This window comes from Anarrhichthys ocellatus, unplaced genomic scaffold (assembly GCF_004355925.1).
Source record: "Anarrhichthys ocellatus isolate YVR2014 unplaced genomic scaffold, GSC_Weel_1.0 scaffold96, whole genome shotgun sequence".
NCBI classification, from domain to species: Eukaryota; Metazoa; Chordata; class Actinopteri; order Perciformes; family Anarhichadidae; genus Anarrhichthys; species Anarrhichthys ocellatus.
This window is the reverse complement of record NW_022280126.1, coordinates 788,726-810,827: the sequence shown is the minus strand read 5'-3', so window position 1 is coordinate 810,827 and position 22,102 is coordinate 788,726. Positions and strand designations below refer to the sequence as shown.

General features: G+C 42.7%; 1 protein-coding gene and 1 long non-coding RNA gene across 4 annotated transcripts; one reads left to right on the top strand and one right to left on the bottom strand.

The window, feature by feature from the left end:
* The first annotated feature begins 44 nt into the window (after nucleotides 1–44).
* Nucleotides 45–4,384, top strand: LOC116399002 (uncharacterized). The gene is made up of 4 exons (XR_004213793.1): nucleotides 45–436; nucleotides 1,196–1,354; nucleotides 1,473–1,558; nucleotides 3,520–4,384. It is a non-coding gene; the product is annotated as an uncharacterized LOC116399002 (long non-coding RNA).
* Nucleotides 4,385–12,317: 7,933 nt separating this feature from the next.
* On the bottom strand, nucleotides 12,318–21,844 carry LOC116399006 (uncharacterized). Of its 3 annotated transcripts, XR_004213794.1 has the most exons (13): nucleotides 21,377–21,844; nucleotides 20,403–20,591; nucleotides 17,653–18,185; nucleotides 17,412–17,575; nucleotides 17,200–17,267; nucleotides 16,650–17,095; nucleotides 16,197–16,521; nucleotides 15,312–16,074; nucleotides 15,036–15,224; nucleotides 14,687–14,940; nucleotides 14,164–14,591; nucleotides 12,614–14,064; nucleotides 12,318–12,521 (listed from the first exon to the last, which is right to left on the bottom strand). XR_004213794.1 is itself a non-coding variant. In XM_031875814.1 (12 exons), the coding sequence occupies exons 2-12, from the start codon at nucleotides 20,409–20,411 to the stop codon at nucleotides 13,533–13,535; spliced, it is 3,711 nt and encodes a 1,236-aa protein (XP_031731674.1). In that variant the 5' UTR covers nucleotides 20,412–20,591; nucleotides 21,377–21,844; the 3' UTR covers nucleotides 12,318–13,532. The 3 variants fall into 3 exon arrangements, 2 of the variants coding, with proteins under 2 accessions (XP_031731674.1, XP_031731676.1); XM_031875814.1 differs by having other exon boundaries at nucleotides 12,318–14,064; XM_031875816.1 differs by lacking the exons at nucleotides 12,318–12,521; nucleotides 12,614–14,064 and having other exon boundaries at nucleotides 14,279–14,412; nucleotides 14,496–14,591.
* Between the last annotated feature and the right edge of the window lie 258 nt (nucleotides 21,845–22,102).

Here is a 22,102-nt window from a genome sequence, read left to right as displayed (position 1 = left end):
TACTACACCTACAACAACCACACCCACAACAACGACCACAACACCTATAACTACAACAACCACAACACCTGCAACTACCACAACTACTAGAACCACAATGTCTACAACTACCATTACACTTACAACTACTTCAACAACTACAGCTACCACACAAAATACAACTACCACAAGAACTACAACTACCACTTCACCCACAACTCCAGCACTCACATCTGCTACTACTACAACCCGAGATCCTACAACAACATCTTCAACCGTCAAGACAGATCATGGAAGCCGTAGTGACCCAACAGTGAACAACACAACAACTGTGATTGACAAACACAGCAGCAGCAGCAGCGATGGGAGCAGTGACTGGGTACCTGGATGGGGCATTGCCCTCTTAGTATTGGCTGCTGCCATCTTGTTGCTACTCATAATCATCTTTATCATGCTGGTGAGTCATCAAGCAGGTTTAATACAATATCATTTTTCATTCAACAGTTTTAGTTGCTCTGCTCTGTGTGACATATTTCAGTAACTACATATTTTGATGACAGTTGGGTTTATTTGTACAACTTTATTCTCTGATAATCTGGTTGATTTTAATCTGATGCTTACATAACCTGCTCCGGAGTAGGTTATGTTTGAGACCTCCACATCTAAATCATATAAATCGGTTAATTCACGCATTCACACAGTCGGATATTTCTTGCCTGCTGCACTTCCTGCATTCAGCAGTTTCAACTCTGTTACTTTAAGTCTGAATTATGTGTTTAACTTCTTCGTATTTGTCTGATATTATAGCTTTATCTTTAATTGTAAAATGTGCTGCTCTGTTGACAGCAGACTTGTCCGTGTTTGTGATTGATCAGATGCTGTTAACGCCGCCCCTTTATAAGAATGCGCTCACAGTCAGTTTGAGAAACCCTGGGTTGATTTACAGAGTTGATGACCAGCTTCGTAGGACCGTTTAGCGGGATTGCAGTTGTTAGGGTTTGTTAAACTAACCAAAATATACGCTGGGTATGTTGAACTCGCTTCATAGTACAGACCCCAGGTACAGTATCTTGAGATAGATCATAGCATCACTCCTTTGACTCTTTTGAAGGTCATGTCATTTGTTGGAGGAATTGAATTGGGATAGAGCTTCCTGATGAGGTTGTTCACTGTACTTCTACTCTCTGAACTCTGCTTCTATGCTCTGTTGTTTCAGTTGGTCCAATGGTGTTGTGTGACAACAGAAAGCAGTCAAATGGACACTACAGAGGATCCATATGACAATGAAAAGAAACAACCGCCTCAGGGCCCTTTGCCTGTATACTCACCTCAAACCCCAGTGACACAGAAACCGGGGTCTACCCCTATCATCATTGTAAGTACTGCAAGTATAGTAAGACCTGTGCAGTGTGTATATATTGCTTGTATTTGTATCACTTTGTATATGAAACATGCATGTAAACACATTTTGTCCTCTCATGCTTTTTCTACAGGGGGACACACCCAAGAAGAACAGAACAGGGTTCTATACAGTAAATCCCTGAAATGATCTGGATGAATGGGAGCCAGCAAGCAACAGGTAGCACACTTCATCCAGTAGATCATTGATAGGCTGCCCAGGCAGATGGGAACAGTCCTTTTGATTCTGACCCAGTGTCCACAAGTAATAACTTTAAAGTTTACAGTTTAATATAAATGAGTCACTTCCTGTGCTCAGAAGCTTTTGTTATTTCTGCAATATATGCTTTAAAGTCAAATCTACTTGCCTTTGCTTATTTCCTGTTTCCATGAAGTATTTTGATTGACACTATAACACAATGTTGATTTATTTTAACATCTTTAAACTTGAATTGAAGGATATCATGCATTAGAAAACCACATTCCTTCAAATTGATGGGTTTCATAGTCACATAGTTAAAGGCATGTTTATGAAAATGTTAATGAAAATGCTATCTCTGCATGTTTGGTCATTTTTACTCTTTCAGTGAAGTTGAAGCGGGACATTCTATTTATGGCTTTAGGAAATGATCTGACCTATTGGACTCATGAAGCTCAATGCGTAATAACTAAGGCATGGTCACCAAGCCCAACACAAGGCTAGGTCCTGAAGAGTTGACATGTTGGCGATACAGCCGTTTTATCAACAGCAACAATATAATAAATGGCTAAATAAACAAATACAGTTGAACTTGGACTGCATGTTTAGTAACTGATCGTTATCTAACGCCATGTTGTAATGCATAGGGAATGAAGTGTCTCTGACCTCTCCCACTCTCTCAACAGTATAGATCTTAATCACCGCTTAGTCATTCCAGCATTTGTTTGACACTCACACCAAGGCGCTGTCTGACAATACAAGGAGGCTGGGCATTGTGTGTTTTCCTATGAATTTATGAGTTTATTAAACAAAGGCATGCTTTCCATAAATGCAATTGTACTAAGAGAGGGTTTAAAGTGCACAGTTCAACAAACACAAGTCCACAACACAAATGTTACTCAGGGCGCGTTGAACCAAACTCCGGAGCGCTTACAGCCTGGTGCGGTTTGTTTGGGTGGATGTGTACGCTAGACTCAAACTCTGGTGCAGCTTTAATGACATTATCTAACAACTTAATGCTTCATCCGCAAACTCTTGTCACAGTGTAGGAAAGTACATCACATCTGTCTAAGCAACAGTTGAGACGTACGAGGAGCCAACATATCGAGCAACATTTACACCACATGACTTTTGTTTACAATTTCTGGACTGTGTGAGTTTGGCCTTCGGGAACGCAACACGGACCAGTTGGAAAATTGAAACAATGTTTCATCCTCACTCACCAGTCTTAAGAAGATAAAAGTGTGAGCAGTAATGTCTAATTGAGGGCTTTAAGTTACATTGTGTGATTTTGCTAGAACTCCCATGAACACAAAAAACTGTCATTTCTGGTGAACTTGTAGGTTTCTGTTTAAATCTGAAACATAGCTCAGGTCAGTATTACTACCATTTTAATCAATACTGCTATTTATTAGTAATAATTATTACTATTTATTCACTATGCCTGTACTAGTGACATGAATGTAACCAAATATAGCCAGAACGTCAAAATAACGATTCATTAAACAGACATTTCAAACACACAAAACCACACCATCTCCCTGTCAGGGTCTGAATTGTAATGGTAATTGTAACGGTAAAGCTGGTGACATATAGAGCCACGCTACACTGTATTGCAACTACGCTATCGAGAAAATGTTTCACATGTTTTTGTTGTACAAATGGAAAATGCAAATCATAGTTTGCTTAAACTGACAACGCTTTTACACACAGTGAACTCAAGATATTGTCTGAGTTTATCACTTTCTTCCTTTCACAATTAATTCCACTCAATGTTGATTAAATGTTGCTCCTTTGAACAGTGCAAGGTTCATTTTAACACAGCTAGACTCTAACCCTAACCCCAAGGCCCCCAAACAGACCTGGTCCAGCCCTGAACATTCATCATGTCAAATGTCAGTGTTCATCACTCCAACTGAATCATGTTTGTCATGTCCTTCCAGCCAGACTGCAGTGAAGAACCACGAACTCCATCAACATGGATGAACAATTATCAACAGATGTTATTTATTGCACCGTTTTTCAACAGAAAGCTGACATATTAAAGGAATTACAGTTTTCCTCAGTTGTTTACACACCAATACTTGTACTTGTACAACCTGTAACTCATTTACTAAAACCTGAACGCATATGTCAGAACTGGCCAGAGCCAAACAGAAAGCTTTTTGTTTTGTCTAAGTCTATAACTCAGTGCTTGTTGGGATGTATACAGCATATTTGTGTTTCTATATTTAAGTTTAAACATTGTACAAACATATTTTACAACAGATACTGTACATACATAGTAAGTGTAACATTTAACATATAAAAGGCATAAGTCCTAAGTTCTAGTGCTTTACATTGAGCACACCATTGTTCAACTGGTTTTTATACATGTCTGTTCATATGTGTGTGTGTGTTGAACACAAAATACCATTTAAAGAAGACATAACATTGTTTAGAATGCAATGTTTCATCTTGCAGAAGAAGCAGAGTTTTGTGTTTTTGGATTTGTGTGAAGAGTTTTGAGAATATGAAGCATTCTGTTAGAAAATGTGTAAACAATTGAGAAAATATTATAAAAAGAGATCACAAATGCTAATATATATAATGAAAACATTTCTCTGCATAACAATTATTCAACACAAGCCAGTGATGAATAGCTGATATGTTTTTCTTTAATATTTCCCTGCATGATTTTAGGAACATTAATTCACACAATAAATTCAGAATTGTTACCATATTTGTTAAGCATGTCAAATGTTTGTTGTATGTTATATATTGAAATATTAAATCTGTCTCAATATGATTAAAGTACCATGCTGATGATTGTGCATTGCTGGCCCCTTTACTGTATATTTCTACCTTCCAGACAGTTGGATTATTTTCATCCAAATATACATAAATACAACATAGCAAGACATAACACATCCAGCATCAGACACTCAGAGAGATCAATACATAGATTACAATTCAAGGCTGGTTTGAACCAGCAAGGACTCATTGTTAAACATTTCTTTAACGTCAAATAGGTTTTTTGTAACGCTAGATTAGACTCTAGGTTTCTATTGCTACAGAACTTTAAACTTAACTAAGAGAGGTTTATGAGTTTTCAAAATGATTCAATAATTTATACAAACCAAACTTAGTCACCACATGGCACATGCACGGTTCATACCATCTGATACTTTGGACCAGTTCCTGCTCAACAACAAACCTTTGACATTTCTACTTCTCTAATGATATTGTCTGCGTTAGATTTGTTTCAGAGATATTGTTAGACTAAAGTATATTAATATGTTGACCAAACACAATACACAGAGACAAATACTGTGAAGACAAATACTACAAGTATTTATTTGGCTCCACATTGTTAAAATGAGTCAACACGCCAACGCATTTCCAAAGGTTGCATTTTCCACGGAAAATCAGAACAGAACTTATTAAATACTGTAGAATGAAGCAAATTAACACTCAAAAACAGTTGTTGAGACAAAAAAGATGAATTACAGTTATTTTCAATTGCAAAAACACGTTTTTGAAAACTATGGCTGCTATGTTGACATCCATTGCTGTTATAAGCAACCACTCACATGTGGTCTTCTTTATCGTGCTTACATCCTAATTGATGCGTCAAGAATCACGGCCAGGCATTTGGGCGGGTGGAACCGTGCATTTGGCCAATTTTTCCAAAGGTGGGGCATTTTGAAAGACAGCATTTTGAAATGGCAAACACCTTACTTTATGTCAAAACCCTGTGTCTCATGTAGAGAAAAGCAGAAAATGTCTTTATAGTTTTGGAGACTTGAGAGTCAGTTTTAGTAACTGTTTAATTTGAGTGTGTTAGCAATAAAAAAAGGCAACAATAGAAAATAGTAAAAAATAAAGAAAGAACAGTGAATGAGGAGGTGTTTTGGAACCTTTTACTGGTTCTGTATATGAAAGACTTTTACCAGGTGAGGAACGGGGACCAAGTGAGGCAGAATCCAGAACATTCTGTAATTATATACGACATCGTGGCGTTTCACCATCTCTTCCAGTCACACAGTGGTTTACAGCTCATCCCACAATGGCGTCACTCTTCCCTCCACCTTACTCTTCATTTCTCAACCCCGAAGAGAATTTAGTTTCCTTATGGAAGTGGGCAGTTTATGACTACCAGACACATAACCAGATGCCCTTCTTGGACACAATGAACACTGGATATCTGGACATATCTGCAGAAGACTGCCACTGATGGATCAGGCATGCAGAAGGATTATTTCCCGGGCGTAATGAGAGGACATAAGGTGTGATGAGGATGAGAACATGTGGCCAGATACAGAGGATAGGGATAGCGATATCTGTAGCTATCCTATATACGTTTGTATAGCTACAATTTTTTGCAATTGTTAATACACATTTTAAAAGAGGGGCTACTTGTTTTAAAACTCTTTAACACATTTCACAAAACTACACACCCAAAGTGCAAAACACCTCATACATTTTGCAAAAATGAAGCACTGCATTCGAAGATCAATGAACACTTTTCAAAATCAAACTTGGTGCACACATTCATATTAAAATATTTTTGCGGAACAACATACAAAAAACTTTCAAAAACATTTATTTTCAATAGCTAACACATTAATATGACACATAAAGCACAGTTATTGAGAGACTCTACTCTCGTGTTGAATTGGGTGCAAAGCAAAAAATGAGTCTAATGTGTTTGGAAATTTCAATGTTGAGCTAAAACTTGATGGTTTTCCTGCTGTGTGCAGCATGAGGTGCACAGTGAGTTAACCTGAGTGCTAATTGCATAAGATAGCGGCTAGTAAAACGATATTTCTTTAGGTTATTTAATGGCTCTTATGAAGTTACTGACAGAAGAGGAAGAGTGCTTTGCGTGTCATTAACTAAACCCTAAGCAGTGAGCTAGCTACTTAAGGTGGTTGTATACTAAGTCATGCTAATTACAATTAGCAGGTTAATTAGCTAGTTTAGGCCTTTCTTTGGTTATATATTTTAAATAGTATTCATTTAAAGAAATTAGTTTGAAGCACTTGGTTGGAAACAGGAGACTTCATCTTCCAATTAAAAATACTAAATTGATGTAGATTACTTGAATACTTACCTCAGTGAAAATAGAATTTATAAATTTAAATCTTTTACAAAATATGAAGTATCATAAAAAGTCATGGTCTCAAATTGAAAGAACACGTTAATGAATAAAGATATGAAAAACAGCTCCATAGTTGTTTCCATCAGGACATTCATTCCCTGAACCCTAACCCTCCTTATATCTGTTTGCCTAATCCTAACCTTCATTTACACCCAACCTTACGCTAACGACTGACTGCTTAATTGATTAGCTCTGTGACGGATGTGAGACTTCTGTTCTTTTCATGAGTCATAGTGTATGAACGAAACTGAACCCAGTTATTAGTCATTCACCATATCCACTGACTATAAAATAATAGGTGACGTGAAAAGGTGCATCCTGCTTTGAAGAATGTAAATATTTGATGGTGATGCATTTGTCAGGGTTACACAGGGATGTGTGACGCTGGCATACAAACACATACCTGCTTGGAAGTTATTGTCTCATTACAGCTACTGCTTGAATGGTACCACAGAACTGGGCAGGTAACACTAGTGACAATTTTGTTCCCAACTCTTTTAACAGTTCAGTTGCTTATCAGCATTAATCACAATGCTAAACAACTGTGTTGTGTATACAGTTATTCGTGATTTACGTCACTATATATTCCTTGTTTGAGAAACATTTACTCTGAGCTTTTAATGGGAAGATTAATTGCTGCTGCATTGTCAGCAGAACAGTAGACAACACAATGGCACCATGAAAAGGAAACAGCACAATGCAGGGTGTAACCAAATACAATGCAAATAGTGCCACATGAACCACACACAGCAACAGACAGACACAAACACACACACACACACACACACATGTGGAGACAGGGGACCAATCCCAATCTCTCCCCTTACGGACTCACAGACTATGTCCCACTGTCAGATCATTGGGTGTTTGAGTCTCTGGCAGATATTTTGAGCCCTTTATGAACCCTTTCCGTAAGTCAGCATAGGATGCTAACTTAGCCTAAGGGAATTACCCACAAATCATTGCAATGTGACGTTAAACACGGTAACCAGTGGACGCATGGAGACGTAAAAAAAAAGGTAAACAAAGAGGACGGCTGGAATATTAAATGTACTCAGAAACATTAAGGGTTAAAGATGGAAGATAAAAACACATAAAATCAGAGAATATTTATTCATTTATTCATCAAACATTTGATTTTGTCATTGAAGCTGTTTTGACAAAAACGAGTAAATATATTATATGAATGACCTCATCGTGTGAGGAAAGAGCCTGAAGACGTTCAAACCAGGGAATACAACGTATAAAATATATACACACAGTTATACGTCATATCTTTTGTCATTTTCATGGTAACGTGATATGTTGCAGCAAAGTGCTGTCCCGTTCATATTTACACCATCTCAAGCCCTCACAGTCTCTCACACTCACCCACTAACCAGGTGACGTCAGTAAGTCCTTGAGGGTTCAGGGTTTGAGGGTTTAGGGGGGACACTGGGACTGGGCCCCTGGCTCCCCATTGAAAAGTATCTTTGTAAAATATCTGCATATTTTTTGTCCTTCTCATACATTTCTGTATCGGGTAGTTTCAATACATCAATCAAGACTCAATGCAGTTCATTCTGCACCGCTTGCCTTATAGAGCCAGTGTTCTGGTCCTGCTGCTTTACCTAATCCAGTTGGTACTGTGGTGGGGAATGCTCCCCACAGAATGAAGCAGAGGGTGTAGTGCTGTGAATACTGGCTCCTCCCCCAACCAATTCCCAAATCAATGCCAGCTTAGGAAAGGCACCTGTTGGCATGGCTTCATTCCTTTTATCCTGTCTCTGTGGTGGCTCCTAGCGGTTTTTCGTATGACAGGTATGTATTTATTGTGATCGGTTAGCATGCCAACCATTATGAAATACAGCCGCTTTTATTAACTCTGTACTGACATGTTGGCTGAAAATCATTTTAGAAGCTCCATCATCTTCCTGCCGTCGATGAGCGACTGCATATGTTGGTACCGCATATACTGTATGAGTTGGTAAGTAGTCACAACCTTCATTAGTATTATTTTGCAGCATGGTGAGCCCTGTTAATCCAGGTTTTTCATTTGTAGGTTCACCTGCTGCTGTTTTGCCTTAACGTTTTGATTCATTTACATTGTTCAACAAACTGTTTTTTATTTGTCTTGATTCTTTTTGTGAAGTCCCTTTTTCTTTAGGTGAAGTAGAGTGCCGTTGTTGGGAGGCTAGGTACCTGTGGTGAGGTCCCTACCTTATGCATGTACACACCCTGGGATAAGAGTAGACTGCACCAGCTCTGTTGTGAGGATTGCTGTGTTGCACCTGAGGTGAGTTACAGGTAGCACTCCTCAGTCTGCCTTCCCACCAGTGGCCTCTACTAAAAGCCCACCATTTTGCTAGTTTATGTTGGATAAGACATTTTAGGATATTGGATTATAATTAGTTTTAGAGTTTTTAGTAAGGCCTTTTAGCTTAATATGTAATTAAGAATCATTTAAGATTCCAGTAATTTTTATTTGACCATTAACATTTCCCCCCCACAGTACCAAAACACGTTTTTCCGTGTGCTCCATTTCACTTGCCACTATTTATAAGACTAACTATATAAAAGGCAGGGCCATGTCTACTAGTGGTAATAGAAATCATCTGATTTATAGTCTTCTTTGAAAGATTGACTTTTTATCAGCAACCGGTCTGATAAGAGTCTTTCTTTAAGAACTGTTTTTCAGTCAAAGGAATATTGCCTCTCAACACATTAAGCCATCTCTCACATTAATGAAGTCAGCGTTTGCATCACTCACAATGACTCCTCTCGTGCTCGGCAACGTTTTAAATATCAACTCCAGCAGAGCCAAATTCTTCTGCATGCGTGATGGCATTGTTACCCCTTCTGCTTTCTAGGAATATACACAACTGGTGCTTTGATAGCAAAGCTACTCTGAGTCTTAAATAATCAGGATGTCTCTGCTTTATAATCGGAGACAGATAGGTGGGGCTGCTGGTGATTATATGAAGGATGCCAGCAGGAGTAAATGTAAACGACATTATCAAAATGGTGAAATAACCTTCGCTGCATTTTCAATAATATCCTTGACAAAAAATGTCTTTCCACAGTTTGATGGTCTGCTCACCACCAAACTAAAAGTATGTTGTAAAAGTCTAAAAGTCTGGCATCAAATCCATGAGTTCAAGTATCCATAGGATCGTGTTGTATAATCTGTATAATGCGCTTATTGTACACATCCTGGACTTTTTAAAAACTGCCTTCATTTTCAAAATAGTCATTGACATATTTCTCCTGCTCTGCTGGTGTCATGACATGTCCGGGGAAGCCTGAAGCCTCTTGCTTAAATTTCAGAAATGTTTTGACATAATCCCTAAACAATGATTCTGTCTTGTTGGGAAAATGCCACTTCATCAATGGACACAATCTGATACCCCTTTTGAATGTGCTTCTGAAGCTCAAACGACACCTGACTCTCTCTCTCTCTCTGTCTCTGTATGGACAGTCAGTCTGGTAGTCTTCAGCACACCTGCTACACATATCTTCAAAGCCTAAGGCAGCAGGTGTTTTTGACACGCTTATGGGTAGAAATCCAACGCTGTCGGGATTGCTTTGTCATAAATCAGAAGAACCCTACTTTCTCTCATTATCACCTGCAGCGTGATCCCTTGTTTGACAAAGTATTCCAACAGTATATAATTGTCAAATCTGGAGGCGTTGTGTGCAGGGAATGCATACTGCAGTATTTAGGCAGTCTAATGCTTAACAAAAGCAATCACACATTTCCAGTGGCGGGCCGTGCATTTTATACCTGGGCCTTCAGTGCTGTCCGACTACAGTTGAACCTCCTCCTAATAATCTCATGATGACGCCACAGCTACCCTTATTATTTGTTTCTAGGGGTGTAACAATACACTCATTCGTATTAAACCGTTCGGTACGAGGCTTACGAACCGAACAATACGTTTGAATAATACTAGTGCATTTGGAAAATTCAGAAGCTTAAATTGTGGGAAATATAATGTTTTCGGTGGACTTTGCTCAACCTGGCAACCCACCCAGCGTAAGAGACACTCTGACCCCGGAAACACAACACTGCACTCTGGTGAGGCACGTGTGTTTTGGGAACACATGGAAGTTACAACGAGCTCCTTAAAATCTGCCTCTTCTTTTTATCTCTTTTCTTATGAGTTGTTAAATCAACATCAGCATTTATTTAATTATTATATTTGACATCAAGTACTTTTATTTATTTTCTTCATAACCTTATACAGTGGTCTCACTTTAATTAACGCTCATTAAGTTATGCTATAACGTGTTAGAGGTTTATAACACGTTCCATTTCAGAAACGTAGAATTGATCATTTGTTCTAACAGAATTATTGTCATTATTAATTAATAAATCCCCAACACTGACAAGCTCACATCCTCCCATTAACCAATGTATTTATTAGGGTTTGACTATTTTATCTTTTTTGTATATCTTCCTTTTTTTCTTCTTTTTGTGGGGACCCCTTCAATTAGTCGGGGTGACTGTGGCTAAGTGGATAGCAGGGCCGTCCTTCAATCATAGGATCGGTGTGCCCTTGAGCAAGACACTTAACCCCAAACTTGCTCCAGTAGCTGTGCATACGGTGGAATCTGAATTGTAAGTCGCTTTGGATAAAAGCGTCTGCTAAATGACTGTACTGTAATCACATTTTTTCCTCCTTTTTTAATTCGCATTTTTCTTAGTGGTTTACATATTTATTTTTTTTCTTTCTATCAAAAAACTCCTCTGCCGCCATAATTTTATTCCTAAATAATATTTATTATCAATGGGAACTGTCAGGGTTGAGGGATCAAGACCACAAGGCCAGCGCCCCTTTATAAGGGTACTGGGACGACACAGAGCTGGACCAGTCCGTCAAATCAGGTTTTACGGAAGAAAACAAACTTTTAATTTATTTCTATAGCCCAAAATCACCTCAAGAGGGATTTACAATTTGTACACGTGACATCCTGTCCTTTGACCCTCACATCGGTACAGGAAGAACTCCCCACAAACCCCTATAATGATAATAATAGTATTCATGGTAGCAGTGATAGTAATAGACAGGATAACGGCAAAGGTATAACCATGATTCATGGATTTAAATGTAAGTTACAGTAATATGAAGCAGTTAAAAGCTGATCAAGAAGATGATTCTGATTTCAAAAGATATTGATACCGTCATTCTTTAATTTGATTTCAGATTAACAGTCACAAACCTCACAGCTCTGATTTAACCGGAACTTTATATTTAGACCAGTGGTGCTGATCAATTATATAAATACATTTATATAAAAATACATTTATTTTAACACATCAGTGTGTCACTGAAGCGGCGACATTTATCCAAAAGTCAAACAGATGTTCTGAGCACGAACAAGAAAAGATGTCACACACACACCATATGAATGAATGCCGTGTCATTGCAGTAATGCATTACTCCAGTACTGTACCATTAACTTCATCAACTAACGTCAGCTCATCAGATAACACTCCTTTTATTTAACTGATATTATTAAAAACCTCTTAGTTTGGTCCTGTTTCTTCTCTAATGTTACTAAACCACAATATTAAATAATGCTCAGACCTTAAAAGGTCTGAGGTTTCAAGCTCTTCAGAGGTTTCAAGCTCTTCCCAGTGTGCGGCTCTGGGGATGACAGGAACTCTGTATCAAACAGGAATTCCTGAAAGCCCTCATCAACCCCTTCCTCCTGCTCCATGAAGTCGTTGTCGTTGTCCTCCTCTGCCTCTCCCTCTGGGACGTCGGGATCGTCTGGCAGCTCCTGGGAGAACAGGTAGTTGACCCCCCATCAACTCCCCTGTGGCAGCACAGCACATAATAAAACCACGTTATGAACACAGTCAAACATATGGCAGATTTCTGAGTTTCTCTCCCTCCCTCAGCAGTTACCTGTGTACTGGTTGATGGTGTCCAAGTCCTGGCTGTGCCCCCTCTCCACCGAGGTACGTTTATTTATTTTACTGGTTTATTTGATAAGGGACAGTGCACATAAATAAAAACATTTCTGTAAATGCGCCAGTTAACCAAGAGGCGATTTTTCATCTGTAGTCGAAAGTTAGTTTAAACTTCTATATTCTCTAAACCAGCATCTTTATTTGTACTCCTGAAGATAACTATAAACACATTTATATTGTTAAAGATATGAACCAACTCAAACTTCACTTCATATTTCTTCAGCTCAGAGGAGACATTGAACTACAGACACTCGTCTGATGACATCATCATCATCATCATCATCTTCTGAAAGATAGAAACGTCAACTAGTGTTAAACAACTGCAGAACTGGACGTTCATGACTGGATGTCCCCAACGCTGCACTTCAGCTCGCTGTATGAAACATGATGGGACGTACAAAAAACCCTTTTGGAGGTCTGCCCTAAACCAGGGCCTGATAGATGATTGAGAACTATTAGGTTGTTGACGGAGAGCTTTTCCAGCCTTTACGGTACTCTTTCAGGGGTCCAGGAAACACACCGACCAATTACATGCGTTGTTAATGACATCACGTGATGCTGCTCAGCCAATCAAATGTGTGTATTCTGATAAACTTCCCGACTCGAGTGAGATTCACACACACATTATATATTTGAAATGTCAGCCAGTTGTTGACCACATACAGACGTCAATACAACTGTTGGCTACTTCAATATGGAACTAAATCATAGAACAGGTTAGACATTACTGTGATGTTCTGGAGCTTTGATGAGGAAATTCTCTCTAAATGGACCTTGTTGAACATTAATTGCATAACCCTGGTCTAGATGTATAAATGTTGGTAACCACGTGTATCACATGTAGTCTCTTGAGGCTATGCTCTAAACCCAACCTGAAGTCGGCCATTTTGAATTTTGTATGAATTTCCTCCCCCATCCCCCTCCTCCCGTCTCTTCTCCCTCAGCCAGTCCTCCACACTTCTGCCCCCTGAGGAGTTTTGACAGAAGTGGAACATGGTTCTGGACTTCTTGTTGAAGAAGCGGCTGTGACCAAAGTGTTTGGTCTTTGGCTGACGACAGAGGCTGCAGACGCAGGCGAAGGGCGCCTTTATTTTGAAGTCCTGACCCCGTCTCTCTGCCTCCTGCCTCTTCTTTTCAAGCTTTTTCCGCTTCCACAACGTTGTCTTTGGCAACTGAGGAGGTGAAGGAGCAGCATTGGCAGGTTCAGCCTCAGTGGTGGGACCAGCAGCAGCTGGTAGGTCTGGGGCCTGGGAGGGGCCCGGCTGGTTGGAGACACCTGGTAGGGGCTGGTCCAGGGGAGGCCTCTCTCTCGGGGGCGGCACGGGGTCTGGTGGCACATGGGCCTGGAGGACATAACCCTCCTGGCTCTCCTTCCTCCAGTTGAACCTGGAGTTCATAGAGGGTTTATTAAGAGTAAAATGTAAGCACCTTGAAGACATAACTGTACTTTATACCAGCGCTGTGAAGTTTAGTTTGGATACTCACCACTGTATGAGCATCCTCTGGTTTATCTCAAAGAGACACAGCTTGGCTCGGAGGGTTGGATTTCCCAGCACGCCATCTCTGATGGTGCAGTAGCTCCTGAGGATCAGAGACCAGCGGCTGATCCGAGCTCCTGCCAGAGAGCGGCTCTGATGATGTATCCTACACAGCAGGATGCAGATAGCCTCCACCAGCTTGTTGGCGTCAGGCCTCGTGAAGGGGCCGCTGAACCTCCCCTGGGTGAGCTGGTCCCTGTAACGTGGGGAATAGTTAACAGGGCCCTTGTCTCCCTCTCGGAGTTTCTCCCACAAGGCCAAGATCTGCGCCTCACGCACCACTGTGACTCGGCCCGCCACCCGCAGCTCCACCAGATACTCGGCCAGGTTCAGGACATGCTGGTACCCCGGGGAGCCATCAGGGTCCACACACTCCTACAGAGGGGAGATGAAAACAGTCATTCGTTCGTCATGTGGCTTTGAGAAGGGAGGAGACGGAGCTGATGTAAAAAGGTGAAATGATCACGTACCTGCTCGGCGGTGTCCTGGAGGTTGGTTGGCTCGGACTTGGCAGGCTGCCGGGGCCTTGAGGTGTCTGACAGGAACTCTGTATCAAACAGGAATTCCTGAAAGCCCTCATCAACCCCTTCCTCCTGCTCCACGAAGTCGTTGTCGTTGTCCTCCTCCTCCTCTGCCTCTCCCTCTGGGACGTCGGGGTCGTCTGGCAGCTCCTGCAGCACCCGTCCGGTCTGGGAGAACAGGTAGTTGACCCCTATCAACTCCCCTGTGGCAGCACAGCACATAATAATAAAACCACATTATGAACACAGTCAAACATACGGCAGATTTCTGAGTTTCTCTCCCTCCCTCAGCAGTTACCTGTGTACTCCCATATCCGGGTGCAGCTGTCAACCAGCCTCCTCCCGTACAGGCTTTGGGCCAGCTGGTTGATGGTGTCTAAGTCCTGGCTGTGCCCCCTCTCCACCGAGGCACGCCTGTGGTCCTCGTTCCACCTCGTCAGGCCCTCCAGCAAGTAGAGCTGGAAGTTCACGGCACTGGCACTGGTGCCTGGAACATTACACAGAGAGGAGTGAGGCAAGAAGCAACGGACTCGCAGTGAAGATTAACTTGTGTGTTCAGGCTTCAGACACTTACCAGGGATGAACCTGTTAAGGTGGAGATGGAAAGACTCCAAGGAGGTGGAGCCACGGGAACAGCGGTACACCGGCAGACTGACCCCTCCCCTGGTCAGCTGGCCCGTCCTGGTGTACAGCTGCAGCCCCGGTGGATCCTGGATGCACTGGAGGTGGCGGCGCTGGGTGCTCCAGATGCCCTCCACCCTCTCCTGGTCCAGCAGGATAGCCATGCCATCTCTGGCCGACTTGAAGTGGTCCAGGGTCTCTTCAATGAGACGCTCGGTCTCCTGTGCCCCACGCGTGTGGCGGCGACAGTGCCGAGCCATCTCCTTGAAGGAGACCCTGCTCCAAGCCCCGGGCCCCTCTGCCTCCTTGGCTGTCTTCAGCAGGGCGATGTCCTCCTGGTCCCAGGCGAAGATGGAGGCGGAGAGGCGTTGCATGAAGTGGGCATAGAGGGGGTGGCTTTTGGTGGTGACCATCGCCACCAATCTCCTCATAAAATGCCCTATGTCCAGCCTGACCACTAGCTGGGTCCACTCTGGGAACAGAGCGGCAGCTGCTGAACCCCCAGTGATTGAGCAGCAGTCCCTGTCCACGTAGAGGACCAGAGGTGGCTCTTCCTTAGCCTGCTGGTACCGCCTGACCAGCCCGGAGGTCATCTGCTGCAGCCCATAGCCCTCAGCCGCAGTGAGGACCGACATGAGCATCTGCCCGTGCTCGTTGCCCACATTGGTCACCCACTGGATCGTCCCCGCAGCGTGACCGGACAGCTTCCTGGTGATCTACACAATCAGAATCACAATTACTGTATTGATCCCTGTGGGGAAACCGGGAATCTATTCTAAAATAGAAACATATAAGACCACGTGAAAGCTAAATACAACATAATGTCTAAACATTCTACCTTCTTGGTGGAGTCCATTTTTAGGACGGAGCCAAAGACGGAGGTCACCTTGGCTCTCATCTCCTCCAGACGGGCGAAGCTGTCGGTGGCAAAGGCGGAGAGGATCCACTGCCTGGTGGGGACCAGGTCCATCTCTGGCAGGTCTGGAGGAGGAGGAACAGTCACACCCGGCATCGTGGACTTCCTGTAAGTTGACATGAAGCGGATGCAACTGTTCATCCAGGCCGCCGTGTGCTGCTCCACCAGGCAGGAGCGCAGACGGTCGGCACTGTTGCCGAGCGACCATCCCCTCATCTGCACCAGGACCCTCTTATCACACGACAGCCTGCAGAGCAGATACAATGAGATAGTGGACAGAAAGATAATGACAAAGAACTGGTCAGTTAAACTCTCAGGCTCCTCCCTCCTCACCCCAGAGTTCGAAGTCTCCTTCAAAGTTAGTCTTTGATGTACCTGTAGGTGAGCACTGCTGGGAACATCCTCCTGTACTCCTCATCCAGCTGGGACAGAATGCTCCTCGACCACGATGCCAACTTCTTCCCACAGTGGCGACAATCGAGATACTCCGTGCCCATAAAATACCATCCGTCGCTGTCCAAGACCTTGCGAACGGTCTTGTACAGGCCACATCCGGTCATCCTGTGGGCACAGACGGGGCAGCTGATGGTGCACTGCCACATCCTGTAGGGCACCCACAGGAAGAACGGCCGCTGGAAGAAGGCGTCGAAGGAGGCCGGTGGCTGGAAGTACAGCTGGCGGGGTCCAGGAGGATAGTTCCAGGACTGCAGTTCAGTGTTGAGGATGAGCTTCCCACTCTGGTCCCTGGTGAACAGAGCCCGGCTCACCCACCCATGCTGCACACTGGGCAGCGTGCTCCTCCAGCTCTCTGGGAGAGGAACCTGGAACACACAGATAAATATAAAAACAACCATTGGCAAAAAGATTACAACTTGCAGTATCACATCTGCAATATTTGTGTTTAGATTTGAATCAGAGGACTGACATCAGCTGGGAGAGGGCCAGATGCTGTTGCAGGGACCGCTGGAGCAGGGACCACTGGTCCACCAGGAGCTACAGGCATGATGGTAAAAAGAAAAACAACTCCTTTACTCTCATGCTTCTTACTGTATCCTGTTAGACAGGTGAACAGGAAATTAAAAACCGGGTCACATTGTTTTGAGCTTGTTACATGAAACGTGATTCTGCTGTCATCACCTGAAGAAATGGACGGCCCCAAGGAAGATGAGGAGGAGGTTGGTGGAGCAGAAGGTGAGGAGGCTGCTTTACCCTTCTGGTCCCTGCCCATCACGTACCTCTTCAGGTGGTCCATGCTTGAGCCCGTGGACTGCACGCGGGCTCTCCTGAGCCACATCCTGTAGCTGTGGAGGGATGAAGCCACATTAGATGAACAGGAAACACCTCACAGTGTTTCCTGTTTTCAGGCTCTGTGACTTACCTCTGCACTACAGGATCTGTAGACTCGTAGAACTCCCGGTACAAGAGTCCAGCATGCTCCCCGAATCCCACCCGCCTGCTGTCCAGCGCTCCCTCAGAGGAGGAGCCGTCAGACACCCTGCTCTGCTGGACAGCAGACGTCACACAGGGGAACAGCCTGGCGTACCGGGACAGAGCATCCTGGTTCTGCTTGATGGGGCTGGTGTCGAGGTCCCCCGACTCACGCTCCTGATGATGAGCCGCCAGGATCATAATCAGGTAGCCCACATCGTTGCTGAGCAGCCAGTGGAAGGTCTGCCCGCTGTACTTTCCAAACTGGATCTCATGCCGGCTGAGAACCAGTTTGGTGTCGCTGCAGTCCCCTCCACCAGCACTGACCCGGTCCCTGGCGCCCTGCATTGTGGATGCAGGGTTCTTCGGCCGGTGGGATCGGACTCCCTCCTGCTGATGGCTGAAGGCATCCGCCTCGGGAGAAGCTTTCAGGATCAGATCATTTGGCGTGGAGCCAACCCTCAGTTTTGGTATGTAGTCCATCTGTTCATGAAAGAGAGACAGTAGGAAGACCCGATGAGCCCAGTGATATCACATGTCGTAGTAATATATAATAATGTAGTATTCTGATTAGGAGATCATAATAATAATAATCACAGCCACACAGTTGGAAATAAGACAATGTATAATTATAACAGTCATTACTGCTGTACACAATAACTGACGTTTTTCACCGACTATTTGAAGACTATTAAACGTTCATATTCATACCAGATTTGCACTATTGCATTTGTTCATCAAATACACTGTGCTGAAAATAGTACGTCATCATTTTAGAGGCTAACTAAGAAACCACGTCTAATGTCTCTGTGGAAAATGTTGTAAATTGTAAATCCGAGTGAAATCTGGTCTAAACATGAACATTTAATCACTTTAAAACATCTTAGACTGCATAATGCTCTCAGTAAAATATGTAGTATTTAAATACGTAGTCATAGTAACACATCAAGTGTTTCCACGTACAGGACAAAGAAGAACGTTTGTTTTACATCTGCAGTAGCGTTACTACTGTGTTCATTTGTCTATGGTGTCGTTTTTATGATATGGTTGATATTGTTCCCTCTGATGTGAATAATATTTGAATGGTGCTCTTTCGTGTGCGGTGGAATACGTGTTTTAGCGCCAGAGTTGCTGAATTGATTTGTTGCTTTATTGTTATATAAATATATGTGACTGGTTCTTGTGAGTTTGTTCTCGTCATTGTGTTAATTACATTGATTCTGACTACATGTATTGTCCGTTAATGACGAAGCATCCCGTCATGCGTGTATTCATATATCTGCACTCTGCAGTTAGTGTATTTGTAGGTGTTGAGCTTCATTTTTACACAAAACAAATAACCTGTAGGGGTTAGGGTTCTGACATGCGATTCTCTGTTTAGGCTTTTGTTTTCTTTAACAAAGCAAGAATTATGGTCTGGAGAAATGGGGATTGTGTAGCGATTGCTTTAGCCCTGTTTGAATCAGTAGAGAACAGCTAAACGCTGCGGGGAGAGTTTGTAGCGTGTGTGCTGCTGTTGGTTTTCCTGCTAAGCTAGTTTAGCGTGCATCCAGAACACACATGTCTCACCAGAGTACAATGTTTTTCCGTGGTGGGCGTGTCAGACAGCACGTTGTCTGTTACGTTGGGTGGGTTGTCAGGTTGAGAGCAGTGGCTCCACCGAGAGAACATTATGTTTCCCACAATTTAAGCTTCTGTATTTTCCAAATGCACTAGCATTATTCAAACATATTGTTTGATTCGTAATGCGTACCGAACCGTGTGCTTCGTACCGAACGGTTCAATATGAATGCGTGTATTGTTACACCCCTAATAACCGTAGCTGTGGTGTCATAATGAGGTTATTAGGAGGTGGCTCAACTGTAGTAGGACAGCACTGAAGGCCCAGGTATGAAACACACGGCCCCCTACTATGCAACATTAACGTACACAATGTAACATGCCCTCATTACGATGTTCTGGAGCTTCTTGTTGGCAGCACACAGTCTATAAATCCATATTCATCACGTTTTATATGAAACATTAAATGTGTTTAAATCACGTCTTCATGTAGACCACATTTCTTTCACCAGTGTAATATGACTTTGTATAAATCTATATCTATATAGATATATACACATTCACAGTAACCAACATCATCTACAACTGAACAAACCATCAATATTTTAAAACTAAGTGGCGTTTTGTGATACGTTGATGCTGTAACTGCATTTTTTCCGGTTAAAAAGACATTCAGACCAAACATCAACCGACTTTCAACGTGTAAATCCCGGTTGGTGCTCACTGGGTGCTGTACGAGTCGATTATAAATCGTGCCGTAAGACACAGCATACATTTTAAATTAATGTATTATGTTACAACATGGTCACTAGCATCACAGTTTAACTCATTCAAATATTTAGAGTGTTTCTGCTCACGGCTGGATCTGTTTGTGTCTCTCAGTCTCAGTTTTAGATAAGCCAGGCCTGTGCAGAATCGATCACTGGCAATCGGCGCACAATGCATGCCGGTTAGATTTGTGCCCGACTTGCTCCGACGTCATGAAAACACGGAAATCATGGAAACGATCGAGAGAACTTTATCTGTGAACCGTGCTGATGTTCTCTGTAAGGCTCTTCTCTTAGAACATCAGAACTATTCTGTAGATTTAAACAAGATCAACATTTATTCATCCTCACATCAATAAATAAATATAAATACCTGAATCATCTGTCAACAAAGATTCTCATCAATAGATAATAAAGATCACGAATGAGTCCAGGATCCAGTAGCTGGAGGTCCAAAGTGAGAACCAGACAGTGCAGGTCTCACATTTGTCCTGTGGGGGTCCAGTCTTAGTTGTGGTTCTGCGTGGAGTTGACGGCACTGTAGAAGAAGAACACTCCTCATCTGAAGAAGAAGAAGAAGAAGAAGAAGAAGAGACTCATCACTGTTCCTCTTCACCTCTGAAGATTCTCTCTTTACGTCTCACTCAGTCCTGTGTGCCCAATAAAAAATACTTTTACTTTGAAGGGTCTCACCGGAGGTCTGCTTTCTTAATGCATTATCTTCACTCATTAAAATCTAACTTCTAACAGATCATTCCGCGGCTAACAGCGTCTTTACCCGATAGTGACCGTGTGCAACAGAACTCCATTCAGAAACTGTTGAATTATACAAATACTGCTGCTGAACTGAACTAAACGTCATCATTAATATCAAATGAGAGAACTTGTCTGAACTAGACGGAGCCGCTCTTGAATTCGGCGAACACAAAATCAACCGAAGAACAAACATGTCTGATAATAATCACACTTTGTGTCACAGTTTAGATTGTTTCTTGTGGAGAACTCACAGGCTGTCTTCTTAGCAGTTTATCGGCTCAAACGTTGAACTACATCAGGACAACATGTTTATAACAAGAATGTTCAGGAGTCTTTTCAGTTCCATTACTTGACGTTTCTCTACGAAACTCAGCAGGTTCCTGGAATGTTCACATTCCAGGAAACAGACACGTTAAAAAAGACGTTTCCACAACGAGGTTTAGTGGAAAACAGAGTTTCTCTCTCAGTGTTCGTCTCTTCTTCACTGCTTCAACGGACTATTTTAAACTGATGGTTTCACACTAAACACTAAAGAGTTTATACAGTGTTTTACATTCATATTTAATACTAATTAATAAGTAATTTACTTACGATCTCGTAGCTTTCGAGTCACAGTTTGAACTGAGCGCTCGGTAGAGAGAATCCAACATGGCGGCTCGATTTCACAATTGAGACAAACGAGCCATCTGATTGGATGATGAAAACTTGGAGAGTCTGATTGGCTCCTCAAAGTTGACACACAAGTTGAGAATAGGCTCGTTTTAAATAAACCAGGCCTGCGCAGAATCGATCACCGGGCGATCGGCGCACAATGCTGCCGGTTAGATTTGTGTCCGGCTTGATCCCAACTTGCTCTGACGTCATGAACACGCGGGCAACGATAACCTCACGAGAGCGAAGCGGCCGCAGATTTTAGAGCCGAGCGCCGCAGTTGCTCTCCACCAACTGCATGACCCCAGGGCATGATGGGAAACACCTGGCTGATTTGTAATTTGACACAGGAGTTACATCCCAAGTCTCTTATTTGTCATTTCTTCGCTCCTCGATTGAACCGGAAGTTGTTCTGCTCCGCCATATTGACGGCCGTCCCAAAGCTCTTATTTAGCTCGGGGGAGCGAGGATCGAGGAGGGAGGACGCACGAGAACAGCCTTCCAGGAAGTGTTTTAACGGCTGACACGCCCCCTTATTGTTCATCAGTTATGTGATTGGACGCTGCAGCCGATCGGACTGACTGACTGGAGTTGCATTCCAGAGTGAAGACAGATCACAGATTAAACTCTAGTTTATATTTGATTAGTTTTCTGATTCACCGTCTG

Excerpts from the sequence above, each read along its gene's own strand:
- LOC116399006 (XM_031875814.1), bottom strand. Across the intron at positions 17,576-17,652 it reads ACAGATCCTGTAGTGCAGAG|CTACAGGATGTGGCTCAGGA; the intron begins GTAAGTCACAGA and ends ATCCCTCCACAG. Across the intron at positions 17,096-17,199 it reads CTGGCCCTCTCCCAGCTGAT|GTTCCTCTCCCAGAGAGCTG; the intron begins GTCAGTCCTCTG and ends TGTGTGTTCCAG.